This window comes from Brachionichthys hirsutus, chromosome 20 (assembly GCF_040956055.1).
Source record: "Brachionichthys hirsutus isolate HB-005 chromosome 20, CSIRO-AGI_Bhir_v1, whole genome shotgun sequence".
Taxonomy (NCBI): domain Eukaryota; kingdom Metazoa; phylum Chordata; class Actinopteri; order Lophiiformes; family Brachionichthyidae; genus Brachionichthys; species Brachionichthys hirsutus.
In genome coordinates, this window is record NC_090916.1 from 76,970 (window position 1) to 92,141 (window position 15,172).

The following is a 15,172-nucleotide window of genomic DNA, read 5'->3' on the forward strand; positions in this document are numbered from 1 at the left end:
TCGCAGGCTCCACTTTCCTTTCAACAGGTGCTACCGTGATGGCAAAACTACTACCTCGAGGGTTTGTATCAGTCCGGGATGTTCCAGTTTTAGCCTCTTTTCTTTGATTTGTTTTAGGTTTCACAGCATCACAACCTAAAGACACAGTGTCCTCTATCCTCGATGGCTGGGTGGTGAATGCAGGTACAAACATTGAAGCATCCGCACTTAACTTGATGTTTGTGTTCTTATTTAAATTATACAATTTATTACAAACTACTTATTTCACAACTAAAATGAATTAATACTTACTGCTTTGAAATGTGTCCATTGAACTGGAGTTTCTGAGTGTCTACACGCTCCATCTTCGCCTCTTCTTTTTCTCCATAACGCTGTGCTTTCCACTGTCTGGACGTCTTCAATGGTCCATGTGCACTGAATTGAATGTCCAAATCTGCAACAAAGAAAAGCAACATCGTTTAACAAGGAAACAAATTCTACAACACAAACAACTGCACAAAATATGTTCTGTGTTTGAATATTTTTTTCCCAGTAAAACATTTGTTTGAGTCTCTTACCAATGCCTGGTGAAACACTGGGTGACTTTGTGGCAGGATGTAGGACATTTTCATTCGTATCCTAAAGCGTTAAACAGCATACGTACAACAATCTATCACATTTAAAGACATTACATCTTGCATGGTTGAAGAAGGGTACAGTTGTTGTTACCTTCTGGCTTTGTGACATTTTTTGTCTTGGGTGTCCTTCCTGTTGCAGACCGCTAGGTGGCTCACTCTTACCCTGACCAGAAAACTGCAGCAAAGTTCTTTTGGGAAGTAGGTCATCATCGCTACTATGGGAGGATGACTCTGAAAACAATAATTAAATATACAGTAGGTTATCGTAAAAAAAAAAAATGCAAATCAAACATTCAGAAATAATAAACTGAACTCACTCAAGTCATCAAACATCTTATCAATATCTCCCAATGACAGTGCTGGTTCTACTCCACGCCATTGAGTTGATGGACTGAAAGCACAAATGACCAATATAATAACTGAAAGAACAGCAATACTATTCTACATGAAAATTCCCATTAAGGAAATTACATAGTCAGAAAAATAATATATAATTATTATTTATACGTATGCGTATATAGTTTTTGTATGAACTGTGTATTCCAACGAAACCGGCTTAAACAGACGTACCATTCCTTTTTTCCTAAGTTAACGTAGCAGAGTTTCCTCTTGGGTCTCCTCTGTGAAAATATATAATTGAAGTTACGTCATTTTTGATTGGCTCAGTTTTTAATGGGCTGCAAGATTAGCCTGCATATAAAAGTATCTACAAAGTCGGACTCCAATTTCAGAGCAAAGGACTCAAGATTCTCACCCATGGAGCTATGATCTGTTATTTTTTATTTTTATCCACAGCCCATTACACGAATATCATAACACTGGAATATTAAAATACACTGGGGTAGCTCCTTCATTAGAACGGATCCAGAGGTGCTGAGAGTTGTTTGTTTTACGTTATTAAAGATTTTGAACGTTTCTTTGTCTCCGCATTTTGGGGTCCGCTTGCCTGCCAAAATTAAAAATGTTTCATAATGAGGCATCAATATTCACTGTGGATTTTGTAACTTTATTTAAAACTAACAAGTACTGCACAATCTATACAAGAAATATCAGCAGTATTAAAATGGTTTTAACAATCATTATTTTTTTAGCATTAATAATAATTAATAATTCAATTAAATTCAGTTTTATTTATATAGCTCCAGATCACAACAGGAAGTCATCTTAAGGCACTTTACAGGATTAGCAGGGAAACACAGAACCCAACTAGACCCACAAGAGCAAGAACTTTGGAGACGGAGGCAAGGAAAAACTTCCCAACGTAGATGGACAAAAAAAAGGACAAAAAAAAGGTGTATTTTTAGGGCCGTTTTGAAGGAGGCCAAAGAGGTGCATGTTTTGAGGGCAGGAGTCAAACAGTTCCACCCTTGGGGGGCAGTATTGTAAAAAGATGATTTACCCATGTTAGTCCTGTAGGAGGGGGTAATCAGGTTTCTGCTTCTGGTATAGTTTTCTATCCTTCTGTGCCAAATGTCAACAGAACTTTAAATTTAAGCTCAAATAACTCAGAGTTTCCTGCACCCTAAAGGAAATACCGTTAGAACAAAAACAAGAAAATACTAAGAACAATTCCTTTTATGTTCTCTTCTTCTGGGAGCACAAGTGGAAACAACAACTAAAGGCCCCGCGTATACATTCACAACACCATATTGACAACTTCCAAAAATAATTTGAGCTTTTAAATGTAGCTGCAGAACAGACTGGCTGTATATGAATAACAGTAACATAGCCTATTAATAACGCAAGAACAATATCAAACGTGGAACTTTGCATTTAGAAAACTTCCAACCCTTTATAGAAACATGAACAAAACATTTCGGTAATTGTCAACAGTTGTTTCAGTTGGTTCAGGGGACATCTTGCAGTCCTCTTGATGAGATGCGCTCTGGATGTGGATCCACGGTTCTGGCGCTGCCTCCTCGGCCCCTTCGGTGACCCTCTGGTCCCGGTGACGCCTGTCACGCAGCGTCCCCAGCGCTTTGCCGGGGTTCATGTAGTCGTGCCACATGTCGAAGCAGCCGCTGGCAGCGATTAGGGAGCTCGACGTTCCGACTGCTTTAGGAATTGTTGTCATTTTTGCGGAGAAAAGTTGGCACCGACTTTGAGCGCGTCGGAGGAACTTATATTTGTCGATGCCTGACGTGGATTTAAGGGGCTACAATGTTCGTGTCGGTGTTTCATGCTCGTGGCTAGACGCAGGTGTCAGTAAAAAACAAAAGACATCAGTTTTGAATGTTTTTTAAATGTTTTTTAATACCTGTAACCATCCTATTTTTGTAGCTATTGATTCTCGTTTCAATTTAGGCCCAAAGGTCGTTTGTCATAGCAAAAAGCAACCAGATCGGTTCTCTTAAATCCTGATTGGCGGGGGGGGGGGGGGGGGGGGGGTTATGGCTATGCATGCGGTAGGGGAGAACCCATTCATTTTTGCACAAAACAACAAAAGCGACTCCCACTTCCAGGTTGTGGGTGTCCCTGTAATCGTTTCCTGTCCTTTCGGAGTCTGAGCTCTCAGTCAGTGCGGGACTGGGTGGGCTGGTTGGCCGCCGCGGCGCAGTCAGACAGTCTGGCGCTCGCCTCCGTGTTTGCTGCAGGCTCAGTGAAGACGAGCCGGTTGACAGGGGAAGCAGGTGATGAAGGGTGGCGGAAGCACTTCTCCTCCGGAGTGTACCACCGAATGAAACATTTCACAACCTGCCTCCATGTGATATACACGAGCTCCACGGCATTCAAGGTGATGCACAGAGCCGAGGTGCAGACCATAATGTAGAGGAAGACCTTTTTCTCTGTGGCTTTGGCGATGTAGCAATCCACCGTGTTGGGACAGGGGCTCTGGCTGCACGGGAGGAGGGGGGGCATCCCAAAGCCGCCGTACAGGAAATAGAACGCAAGCAGGGAAGCCACTTCAAAGGCTGTCTTGAAGATGAGGCTGATGATGTAGGTGCAGAACAGACCTCCATCAATGCTCCCTTTATCCTGGTAGAGTTTCCGCTTGTGTTTGGCCTCGCGCTGCTCCCTGTAGGCCACGTGCAAAGCCACCAGTAGGGATGGCGTTGACACCATGATCAGCTGCAGAGCCCAGAGGCGCACCTGTGAAACGGGGTAGAAGTAGTCGAAGCACGCGTTCTCACAGCCGGGCTGCTGGGTGTTGCACACAAAATCCTTCTGCTCGTCCTTCCACACCTGCTCGGCCGCCGCGACGTACACCAGGATCCTGAGCAGGAAGAGCACCGACAGCCAGACACGCCCGACTGCAGTGGAGTATTTGTTCACCCCACTGAGGACGCTCTCCAGGAAGCCCCAGTTCATCCTCCTCTGAGGGGCCGAGCTGGGAACAGAGGGATGGGAGGAGTCCTCAAGCAGAACAGCGTTTATAGCATGCATCATCCATCATCCATCCATCATCCATCCGTCATCCATCCATCATCCATCCGTCATCCATCCATACATCCATCATCCATCATCCATCCGTCATCCATCATCCATCCATCATCCATCCATCATCCGTCCATCATCCATCCATACATCCATCATCCATCCATACATCCATCATCATCCATCCATCCATCCATCATCCATCATCCATCCATCCATCCATCCATCCATCATCCATCCATCATCCATCCATACATCCGTCCGTCATCCATCATCCATCATCCATCCATCCATCCATCATCCATCCATCATCCATCCATACATCCATCATCCATCCATCCATCCATCATCATCCATCCATCCATCCATCATCCATCATCCATCCATCCATCCATCCATCCATCATCCATCCATCATCCATCCATACATCCATCCATCATCCATCATCCATCCATCATCCATCCATCATCCATCATCCATCATGCATCAATCATCCATCCATCATCCATCCATACATCCATCATCCATCCGTCATCCATCCATCATCCATCCATCATCCATCCATACATCCATCATCATCCATCCATCCATCCATCATCCATCATCCATCCATCCATCCATCATCCATCATCCATCCATCATCCATCATCCATCCATCATCCATCCATCCATCCATCCATCCATCCATCCATCATCCATCATCCATCCATCATCCATCCATCCATCCATCCATCATCCATCCATCATCCATCCATCATCCATCATCCATCATCCATCCATACATCCATCCATCATCCATCCATCATCCATCCATCATCCATCCGTCATCCATCCATCATCCATCCATCATCCATCCATCATCCATCATCCATCATCCATCATCCATCATCCATCCATCATCCATCCATACATCATCCATCCATCATCCATCCATCATCCATCCATACATCCATCATCCATCATCCATCCATCATCCATCCATACATCATCCATCCATCATCCATCATCCATCATCCATCCATCATCCATCCATACATCCATCATCCATCCATCATCCATCCATACATCCATCATCATCCATCCATCCATCATCCATCATCCATCATCCATCCATCCATCCATCATCCATCATCCATCATCCATCCATCCATCCATCATCCATCATCCATCCATCCATCCATCATCCATCCATACATCCATCATCCATCCATCATCCATCCATCATCCGTCCGTCATCCATCCATCATCCATCCGTCATCCATCCATACATCCATCATCCATCCATCATCCATCCATACATCATCCATCCATCATCCATCATCCATCATGCATCAATCATCCATCCATCCATCATCCATCCATCATCCATCCATCATCCGTCTGTCATCCGTCCATCCATCATCCATCCATACATCCATCATCCATCCATCATCCATCATCCATCCATCATCCATCCATCATCCATCATGCATCAATCATCCATCCATCATCCATCCATCCATCCATCATCCATCATCCATCCATCATCCATCCATCATCCATCCGTCATCCATCCATCATCCATCCATCAATCATCCATCCATCATCCATCCATCCATCCATCATCCATCCATCATCCATCCATCATCCATCCATCATCCATCCGTCATCCATCCATCCATCATCCATCATCCATCCATCATCCATCCATCATCCATCCATACATCCATCATCCATCCATCATCCATCATCCATCCATCATCCATCATCCATCATCCATCATCCATCCATCATCCATCATCCATCCATCCATCAGCCATCCATCCATCCATCATCCATCATCCATCCATCATCCATCCATCATCCATCCATCATCCATCCATCCATCATCCATCATCCATCCGTCATCCATCCATCATCCATCCATACATCCATCATCCATCATCCATCCATCATCCATCCATACATCATCCATCCATCATCCATCATCCATCATGCATCATCCATCATCCATCCATCATCCATCCATCATCCATCCATCCATCATCCATCCATCATCCATCCATCATCCATCCATCCATCATCCATCCATCATCCATCCATCCATCATCCATCATCCATCATCCATCCATACATCATCCATCATCCATCATCCATCATCCATCATCCATCATCCATCCATCCATCATCCATCATCCATCCATCATCCATCCATACATCCATCATCCATCATCCATCATCCATCCATCATTCATCATCCATCATCCATCCATGATCCATCATCCATCCATCCATAATCCATCATCCATCATCCATCCATCCATCAGCCATCCATCATCCATCATCCATCCATCATCCATCCATCATCCATCCATCCATCATCCATCCGTCATCCATCCATCATCCATCATCCATCATCCATCCATCCATCATCCATCCATCATCCATCCATCCATCCATCATCCATCATCCATCCATCATCCATCCATCATCCATCATCCATCCATCATCCATCCATCCATCATCCATCATCCATCCATCCATAATCCATCATCCATCATCCATCAGCCATCCATCCATCCATCATCCATCATCCATCCATCATCCATCCATCCATCATCCATCATCCATCCATCATCCATCCATCCATCCATCATCCATCATCCATCATCCATCATCCATCCATCATCCATCCATCATCCATCCATCCACCCACCCATCCATCCATCATCCATCCATCCACCCATCCATCCATCCATTATCCATCCATCCATCATCCATCCACCCATCCATCCATCCATCATCCATCCATCCAACCTTTCATTCATTTTCTTGTAAAACAATTTTATATTATTTAGCCAGCACTAATGACCAGCAACAGGAGTAGAACTATTCTGGACCCTCCAACTGGAGTAGAAGTATCTGGACCCTCCCACAGGAGTAGAAGTATCTGGACTCTCTTACTGGAGTAGAAGTATCTAGACCCTCCAACTGGAGTAGAACTACTCTGGACCCTCTCCCCATCATTTAGAACTGAAGAAGACTCTTAGATAAAGGTGAAACCAAACTTGAACAAATCCAGCTGTTCATTTTTTCTCTTCATGATTTTCCACACAGATGGGAATCAAACCCGGAACCTTATTGCTGTTAGGTAACAGCGCGACCCACGGCCCCACCCGGCACTGTATTAAATCAATAATTCACTCAAATTAAAACTATAAAATGTGTAATGCAATGAACGCTTCTTAACTTAGCTCATTATCTCCTATTGAAATACAAAAGTCGTTCCAAAAGAGAGTGTGTCCCCGGTAGAACCTACCGGCGCCGGTCCGGAGCTTGTTCTGCTGCCCGTACCCTGCTGCTGACCTACAGGACATCCCTCTGACACGCCTTACCCAGCCGCTCTCATCGCGGCTGAATCACCTGTCGGCTTCCCTCCCTCAGAAAGCGTGTCTCAGGTTTCCAGCTGAATATGCAAATACACCCTGGAGGGTTTGTGTACACAGACATGAACACGGAGCAGTCGAATACAAATAGTACGCACCTCGGTTGTCAAGGAAAACCTGCATATGCACCAACACTGGCAACCTGTTGGTGCACTTGCAGAGACACATGGAATCATTTTACACTGCTGATCAATAGTAGATGCACTCCATGCATATGCCGCTTCAGGTTTCTACATGCACTGACCTCGAAGGCTCGGATATACACGCACCAAATTGTTGTTGTTGTGCTCAATAGTTACATTATTTATTTATCATATGATGATGTCATCCATTCATCAAGCCATTTTTCTTGAAGACGAGACCTCAAGTGTCTCGTGTGCAGCCGCTTGTCTGCCTTGCGGGTCACAAGTGTTGCTGGAGTACACCCCGGACGTGTCGCCAATGCATCAGGGGGTAACACATAGACAGACTCACACCTACAGACAATCTGGAGTGATCTATTCTCGTGAATTGATTGTTGTTGGAGGTGGGAGAACATACAAACCCCAAGCCTGATTCTGTAACAGTTTCAACACACCAATCATTAGAAATGAGCAGAACGCTGGAGCCCATTCTCCTTGTCTGATTTCACTTCTGGTATATAACTGATCGCTGACGACATTTTCACTGACTCGTTTTGACTTATTTTGTCTGGAAGTGGGTGACTGGACTTATTTGGGCAGTCCTATTCAGTTCACTGCCGGCCCCTGAGGTCTCGCTCACGAGCGCCCTCTAGTGACAGCTAGTTTTTATTTTCTTTGGGAGACGGTCCAAATGGCTCTGAGTATTTAAGGCTGCTGACCCCTGACCTATTTGAATACATAATGAATGAATGATGGTAGAGAGAGGCCCTATCTGGGGCCCTTTAAACTTACTTATTAGCTTGTATGCCCAGTGTTGGGAGTTAGAGCGCAGTTCTATTAACATGTCAGGTCTCTCTTATTTTAGCAAGCATTAAGTGACTACAACTTCCAATATGGTGCGCAAAATTGCCGTCGTTGCGAACAGAACAGCCTATCTGTTATTATGGGATGTCTATGGTAGAGAGCTTTTATTTTGCCATTTACTGCTTTGTTATTTTCAACGTTAACTTCTTATGAGTAGTTTTCGAATTTTATTGTTGTAGTACAGTAACAGGAAGCGTCTGACATTCCAAGGACCCCAAGATGAGCTGGCCACTTTTTGCCTGTTCAAAATCCCTTTGACGGATAAAGTTTAGAAAGAGACTTTCTATATTTTTCCCCCGTCATGAAAAAGGTCACATAGATAATGTAATAAGCCACGTCCTTACTCTGACCAATCAATGAACTTGTGAGTGGCGGGTCACGACGCTTCTGCCGCTTCCCTTCTTCTCTGACGTCATTGCGTCGTACCGCTACGTATTGGGCGGGAGCTTTGTTTGTCTCGCCATGAAGAAGAGGTTTGTCTCTTGAACAGCGAAGTTTCAGGAGAACAACCGGTCAGCAGGGAGTTTCGTTGTAGCGCGCAGGCCGACTCGAAGCCGCGGCGTCCATTTAGCAGGACGTGCTCCTGCAGCGGCGTCAAGCACCGACAGGTAACGGAAGCAAAGCTGCGCTAATGCTAAGATGCTAACAAGCTGATTGTGTCAACGTGACAGGACATAATATCAGTCTGGAGCGATACAGATCACCGTCTTTCGTTATTCTCGCCATATTGGTTATTGCTCAACTTCAGACTTGATGTTTGCCTCGGCGGCCCGGAGGACGAGCGTCTCCTCGAATGGACTCTTCTTTAACGAGTCCCGTTGGTTGTTCCTTGCTGCTCTTCGGGATTCGCCTCGGCCTGCATGTGCGTGGGTTTGTTCGTTTCCCCGTGTCCGTGGGTTTCCTCCCTCATCCCAAAAACACGCAATTTAGGTGAATTGATCACTCCAAACTGTCCGCAGTGTTCGAGCGTGTGCGTGTGCGTGTGCGTGTCTGCCTCCGTGGCGCGCTGGCGACGCGTCCGAAGTGTGAGACATCAGTGCAACAGGAACTGTTCGGTTTGCCCGCTTTGAACTTGTTGCTGTTTCGTGTTGATCACGTGACAACTCTGCATCAGACGAAGACGGAGCCCCAGAACTCGCTCAATAACGTTTGACTGTTTGTCCTCGTCCTCGTCCTCGTCCTCTTCCTCTTCCTCTCGCTGGACGCAGCGCTGGGAGCCATGGCGATGTTGAGCGAGGCCGGGGTGCAAGCTGAGGGAGAGGAGGAAGGAAACTTCGGCCCACAGCCTCTGTGCAGACTGGAGGTATCTCTCTCTCTCTCTCTCTCTCTCTAGATATATATATATATACACAGTGTGTATCAAATATTCTGAGTAAGGTGAGGCGTGAAGTCCAACAGCTCATTTGCATCTGCAGTCCCTCGGCGGGTAACAGACACGGCAAGACATAAGAACAAGAAGTCACAGTAAACACACCTCAGTGCAGTACTACTACTGCACTTTCAGCCTGTCCCCTGAGGGGTCGCCACAGCAACCCAACCGTCTCCACTTCACCCTGTCCTTTGCATCGTCCTCCCCAACACCAGCCACTCTCATGTCCTCCCTCACTACGTCCATGTCTCTTCTCCTGGGTTGTCCTCTAGTCCTGTTCCCTGGCAGTTCCATCCTCAGCATCCTTCTACCGATATAGTCCCTGTCTCTCCTCTGGACATGTCCAAACCATCAAAGTCTGGTCTCTCTGACCTTGTCTCCAAAACGTCTAACCTTCACTGTCCCTCTTAGTGTCTCATTTCTAATCCTGTCCAGTTTTTGATCTTATTTTTTGTCCCTGTCTTCAGTTGCGTTTGACCCCCCCCCCCCCCGTTACACCAAAATCAAATAATTTGCATTGTTTTTACATTTTAAAGAAAGTTCTCCTGTATTTAGTTTTGATTTAATTAAATATGTAATTAAATTGGGCAGTCTAGTATAAAAAGCTACAAACCGTAACCCATAATTAAATACACTTGTCTCTAATTGTAAAGCATATTTATTGATTTATTGGTAACAAACTGCGTTTAGTGTTTAGCAAACTCCCTCTCTCTCCGTCGGCATGGCGACGCAGACGCCACCAGATCTAGAGTTCTCCCGTCCATCTTCATCTCTGGCTTCTTCCTCACTGTGGTTCGGACTCTGAAGGCTGAACGGAGCAGCTGATCGCTGCTAACAGATCACTGCCATGCTAATCAATAGCAGTGAGCTGGGTGCTGCAGCCGTTTCATGTCACACCCAGAATGCCTTGCAACGTAAACAACATTGGCGACCCCCAAACAGAATGGATTTTATATCTTATAAGAAATGATTGTATATTTTTGTCTATGTATTTACGTAGTAGAAGTACATGCTGTCGGGGATCACATTTCTAATGTGGGTACCAAGAAACAAACTGGTAACCACCGTCATGGACATAATACCAATAAAGGCCCGCAGAACCAGCACGCCTCCCGTGGGCTTCAGTGAAACGGCGATGAAGCTGAGAATGTTCATGCGTGTTCCTCCTGTCCTACGGAGACGACTGCGTCTGCTGGTCGATGACTTCATCGGCTTTACGGAGATTTATCTTTGCCTTTACTCCTTCGTTTTCTAGAGGGAGCTTTAATCATGCTAGAAATCATTTGACCTTGTTGCTGTGATGGTACCCGGGACCGTGCCGCTGATCTCCGGCTGTCCGTGTACGCAGCAATGTGGAATCGGCGCCAGCGACATCAAGAAGCTGGAGGAGGCCGGGTTCCACACCATTGAGGCCGTGGCCTACGCGCCCAAGAAGGAGCTGCTCAACATCAAGGGCATCAGCGAGGCCAAAGCCGACAAGATTCTAGTGAGGAACGCCGGCTCGCCCGGGTGCTGCTGTATCTGCGTTCTTCTGAGAAGGAAGCAGCAGAACATTTGCCATTGTTGTGCTTTCTCTCGGGTGTGCGTGTTCTGATCGAGCAGCAGTGAAAGACGGTTTCTCTCCAAAGCCGCTCCGGAAACGCTCTGGCGACTTCCGATGAGTCTTTGTCTTTTTTGTGTTCCTGCACCACAAGGCTGAAGCGGCCAAAATCGTGCCCATGGGTTTCACGACGGCGACGGAGTTCCACCAGCGGCGGGCGGAGATCATCCAGCTCTCCACCGGGTCCAAGGAGCTGGACAAGCTCCTGCAGGGTTCGTCCCAGTACTGTTGAACTTTACTCCAGGGGGGGCTTTCTAGGTGCTTTCGTGAGGCTATACGCGCTGCATGTAGGTGGTGAGAGCTGCACGTGTTCACAGGTAATGCTCAGAAACATCCGCATGGGACGTGAGTAATAAGCGAATCAGGCCCCGTTGCTACACCCCGTTATCCTGTTACAACACCCTGATCCAATGTTGCTGCTCCCGCTGCAGGTGGGATTGAGACCGGCTCCATCACGGAGATGTTCGGGGAGTTCCGGACGGGGAAGACTCAGCTCTGCCACACGCTGGCTGTGACCTGCCAGGTAGGGGCGAGTGTTTTAGTAATGGGGGTGAATGCTGGGGGGGGCGGCCGGGCAGCAAACTGGTTGTTTAATCAGTAGATGGTGAGAATGTTAAAGACTTCCACATGTCCGCAGCTGCCCATTGATCAGGGGGGAGGTGAGGGTAAGTCCATGTACATCGATACGGAGGGAACCTTCCGACCAGAGAGACTCCTCGCCGTCGCAGAGAGGCAAGTTGGTGCGATCCCACGACGCCATGTGTCAAAGTCGAGTCCCGCGGGGCGCATGCGGGCCGGAGTACGGTTCCATCCGGCCCGCGAGGTCGTTTTATAGAGATCCATGATTGTCTGTGCGGGTTCTCAGTCACCGAGGTCGAGCTAAATCACAGCCAAAAACGAATCAGCTGCACGTTTCACCTTCATCCAAGAGTCTTCCTCAGTTCTGAATGACTGGTAGAGAGTCCAGATACTCGTACTCCTGTCTGAGGGTCCGGATACTCGTGCTCCTGTCTGAGGGTCCGGATACTCGTACTCCTGTCTGAGGGTCCGGATACTCGTACTCCTGTCTGAGGGTCCGGATACTCGTACTCCTGTCTGAGGGTCCGGATACTCGTACTCCTGTCTGAGGGTCCGGATACTCGTGCTCCTGTCTGAGGGTCCGGATACTCGTACTCCTGTCTGAGGGTCCGGATACTCGTGCTCCTGTCTGAGGGTCCGGATACTCGTGCTCCTGTGGTGAAACCCTGTTTCAGCCGGGTCGAGAACCCATGACGCGTGTGCGGCGGCTGCTTGGTCTCCGCCTCACTCACGAGGAGGTTTAGAAACGTCGCTGTGACGTCGCGTGTGAGACCAGCGTCTACCGTCACGGAATCGATGCCTAAATCTGTGTGCGATTTAAAAAGTCAGAACTGTGTCTTTCTGCGTGTTCCTTTGAAGTAATGTAGCGAAGCGGGCTCCGATGCCTCCCGTTTCTCTCTCCCATCAGGTACGGGCTGGTGGGCAGCGACGTTCTGGACAACGTGGCCTACGCTCGCGCCTTCAACACAGACCACCAGACGCAGCTGCTGTACCAGGCCTCTGCCATGATGGCCGAGTCCAGGTCGGTGTTCGGCATCCACCCTTCAGGAAGCTGGTGCTGCATTGCGTTCAAACTAAAACTAAAAAGGATCACGGTTCAGAGAAGTACCGGCACCGCCCTCTACTGCGGCGGTTAAATGTAGCAGAGTAATCAGAAAGCGTACTGCATACTGCAGAGTAACAACACGCGTACTTCCTGTGGCCTCTGGTTGGACTCACGGGGACAAAGTCATTCAAAATAAAGCGGCTTGTTTTGAGTTGCTATTGAGAGTCATCTTTATCTTTTCCAACGCTCGGTTGATTACTAATGTCTTTGCCCTGTCCGACCATGAACCCCTGGGACCGTAGCGGGTACTGTTGGTGCTGATTCTGTGGGCCCCCCATGCCAGGTATGCTCTGCTGATAGTGGACAGCGCCACAGCTCTGTACAGAACCGACTACTCGGGCAGAGGGGAACTGTCGGCCAGACAGGGACATCTGGGACGCTTCCTCCGCATGCTGCTCCGGCTGGCAGACGAGGTACGCGACCGGACTGCCCATCGGTGTGGGGGAGGGTCGAGACCCCCCCCCTCCGTCTATGTCCTGACGTGTCCTCTGAGACGAATGGAAGCTTTGTTCACGTCCTGTGGAGACTGGTATCTGCTCAGGCATATTGAAAGACATCTTGAGCTTACTTGCGTCGCCCCCGTTGTGGATCTGCTGGGTAGTGAGGTGATACGAGACCAAGAGAAGGATTGAAAGACTGGTCCGGTGAGCTTTCACACTGCATACGACCCGAACCAGGGTTCACTTGCAAGCGAACCGAGACCCACATTTTCAGGCGGACCAGAGTTCATTTCCTCGTATGGTCCGCTTCGTTTGGGCAGGTGTGAAAGCCCATCCGAACTCTGGTGCGGACCAGACAAGCAAACTCGGGTTGCACGCGAGACGAACTCATTAGCATGTCGTTAAAATGGGAGTGTATCACCGGATTGAGGCTTTACAGTGTGGCAGGTAAAGGCTCTGTCTTTCTCTCTCAACAGTTTGGTGTTGCCGTGGTGATAACCAACCAGGTGGTGGCACAAGTGGATGGGGCTGCGATGTTTTCTGCAGATCCCAAAAAACCAATTGGAGGCAACATCCTGGCTCATGCCTCCACCACGCGGTGAGTGAGGCTGCTGGCCTGGGGGGGGTTCATCCGTTCGTTTCCATTCGTAGCGTCTCTCCTGCAGCACGGATGTAGAGAAGATGTCAGGAAGCCGTGCTGAGAACGATACGGGCTTAAGAGTCGCTACCCAAGCTGCTCTTGTGTTTGCAGTCTGTACCTGAGGAAAGGTCGGGGAGAGACGAGGATCTGTAAGATCTACGACTCGCCTTGCCTGCCAGAGGCTGAAGCCATGTTCGCCATCAACGCCGACGGAGTCGGCGACGCCAAGGACTGAGCCGGCAGAGAGGAAGGGAGCGGTGCGTCCCGGACCCGATGGCCAATCAACAAAGAGCACCGGAGGCCGTGTGACTGGCGCGACTCTTGGTGAAAGGACCCAGGTGTGGCTTTCTGGAGCTCAGCAGCAAGACGGGCTGTTTGGTTCCTTCCCGCTGGAGCGCAGCAGACGCGACCGAGGGAAACGGACCTGCTGTGCTTTTATGATACTCAATAATAGACCGAGAGCTCGTCATTGTGTCTTACAGGTGTGTATCGTCCAAAGGAATGTAATCATCAGACATTTGTTAAAAAGTTACACAATAAATCATCCTTGTTTAGAAACGCAGATCATTGCTAGTTAGTTGAAACGTTTGGGGCTTCCTCGGGGCTTCCTCGGGGCTTCCTCGGAGCTTCCTCGGGGCTTCCTCGGAGCTTCCTCGGGGCTTCCTCGGGGCTTCCTCGGGGCCTCCTCGGGGCTTCCTCGGAGCTTCCTCGGGGCTTCCTCGGGGCTTCCTCGGGGCTTCCTCGGGGCTTCCTCGGGGCTTCCTCGGGGCTTCCTTGGGGCTTCCTCGGAGCTTCCTCGGGGCTTCCTCGGGGCCTCCTCTGGGCTTCCTCGGGGCTTCCACGGGGCTTCCTCGGGGCTTCCTCTGGGCTTCCTCGGGGCTTCCTCGGGGCTTCCTCTGGGCTTCCTCGGAGCTTCCTCGGGGCTTCCTCGGGGCTTCCTCGGAGCTTCCTCGGAGCTTCCTCGGGGCCTCCTCGGGGCTTCCTCGGGGCTTCCTCGGGGCTTCCTCGGAGCTTCCTCGGGGCTTCCTCGGGGCTT

The 15,172-nt window shown here is 48.6% G+C and overlaps 2 protein-coding genes across 2 annotated transcripts; one reads left to right on the plus strand and one right to left on the minus strand.

The window, feature by feature from the left end:
- Positions 1 to 3,128: 3,128 nt before the first annotated feature.
- Positions 3,129 to 7,396, minus strand: LOC137909565 (gap junction beta-7 protein-like). The gene is made up of 2 exons (XM_068754029.1): positions 7,291 to 7,396; positions 3,129 to 3,945 (listed from the first exon to the last, which is right to left on the minus strand). Exon 2 carries the CDS (start codon positions 3,924 to 3,926, stop codon positions 3,129 to 3,131), a length of 798 nt encoding a protein of 265 aa, XP_068610130.1. The 5' UTR covers positions 3,927 to 3,945; positions 7,291 to 7,396.
- Positions 7,397 to 8,871: 1,475 nt separating this feature from the next.
- rad51 (RAD51 recombinase) lies at positions 8,872 to 14,693 on the plus strand. The gene is made up of 10 exons (XM_068753525.1): positions 8,872 to 9,011; positions 9,612 to 9,706; positions 11,121 to 11,258; positions 11,467 to 11,584; positions 11,804 to 11,895; positions 12,010 to 12,104; positions 12,859 to 12,972; positions 13,340 to 13,469; positions 13,973 to 14,094; positions 14,248 to 14,693. Exons 2-10 carry the CDS (start codon positions 9,623 to 9,625, stop codon positions 14,369 to 14,371), a joined length of 1,017 nt encoding a protein of 338 aa, XP_068609626.1. The 5' UTR covers positions 8,872 to 9,011; positions 9,612 to 9,622; the 3' UTR covers positions 14,372 to 14,693.
- The last annotated feature ends 479 nt before the right edge of the window (positions 14,694 to 15,172 follow it).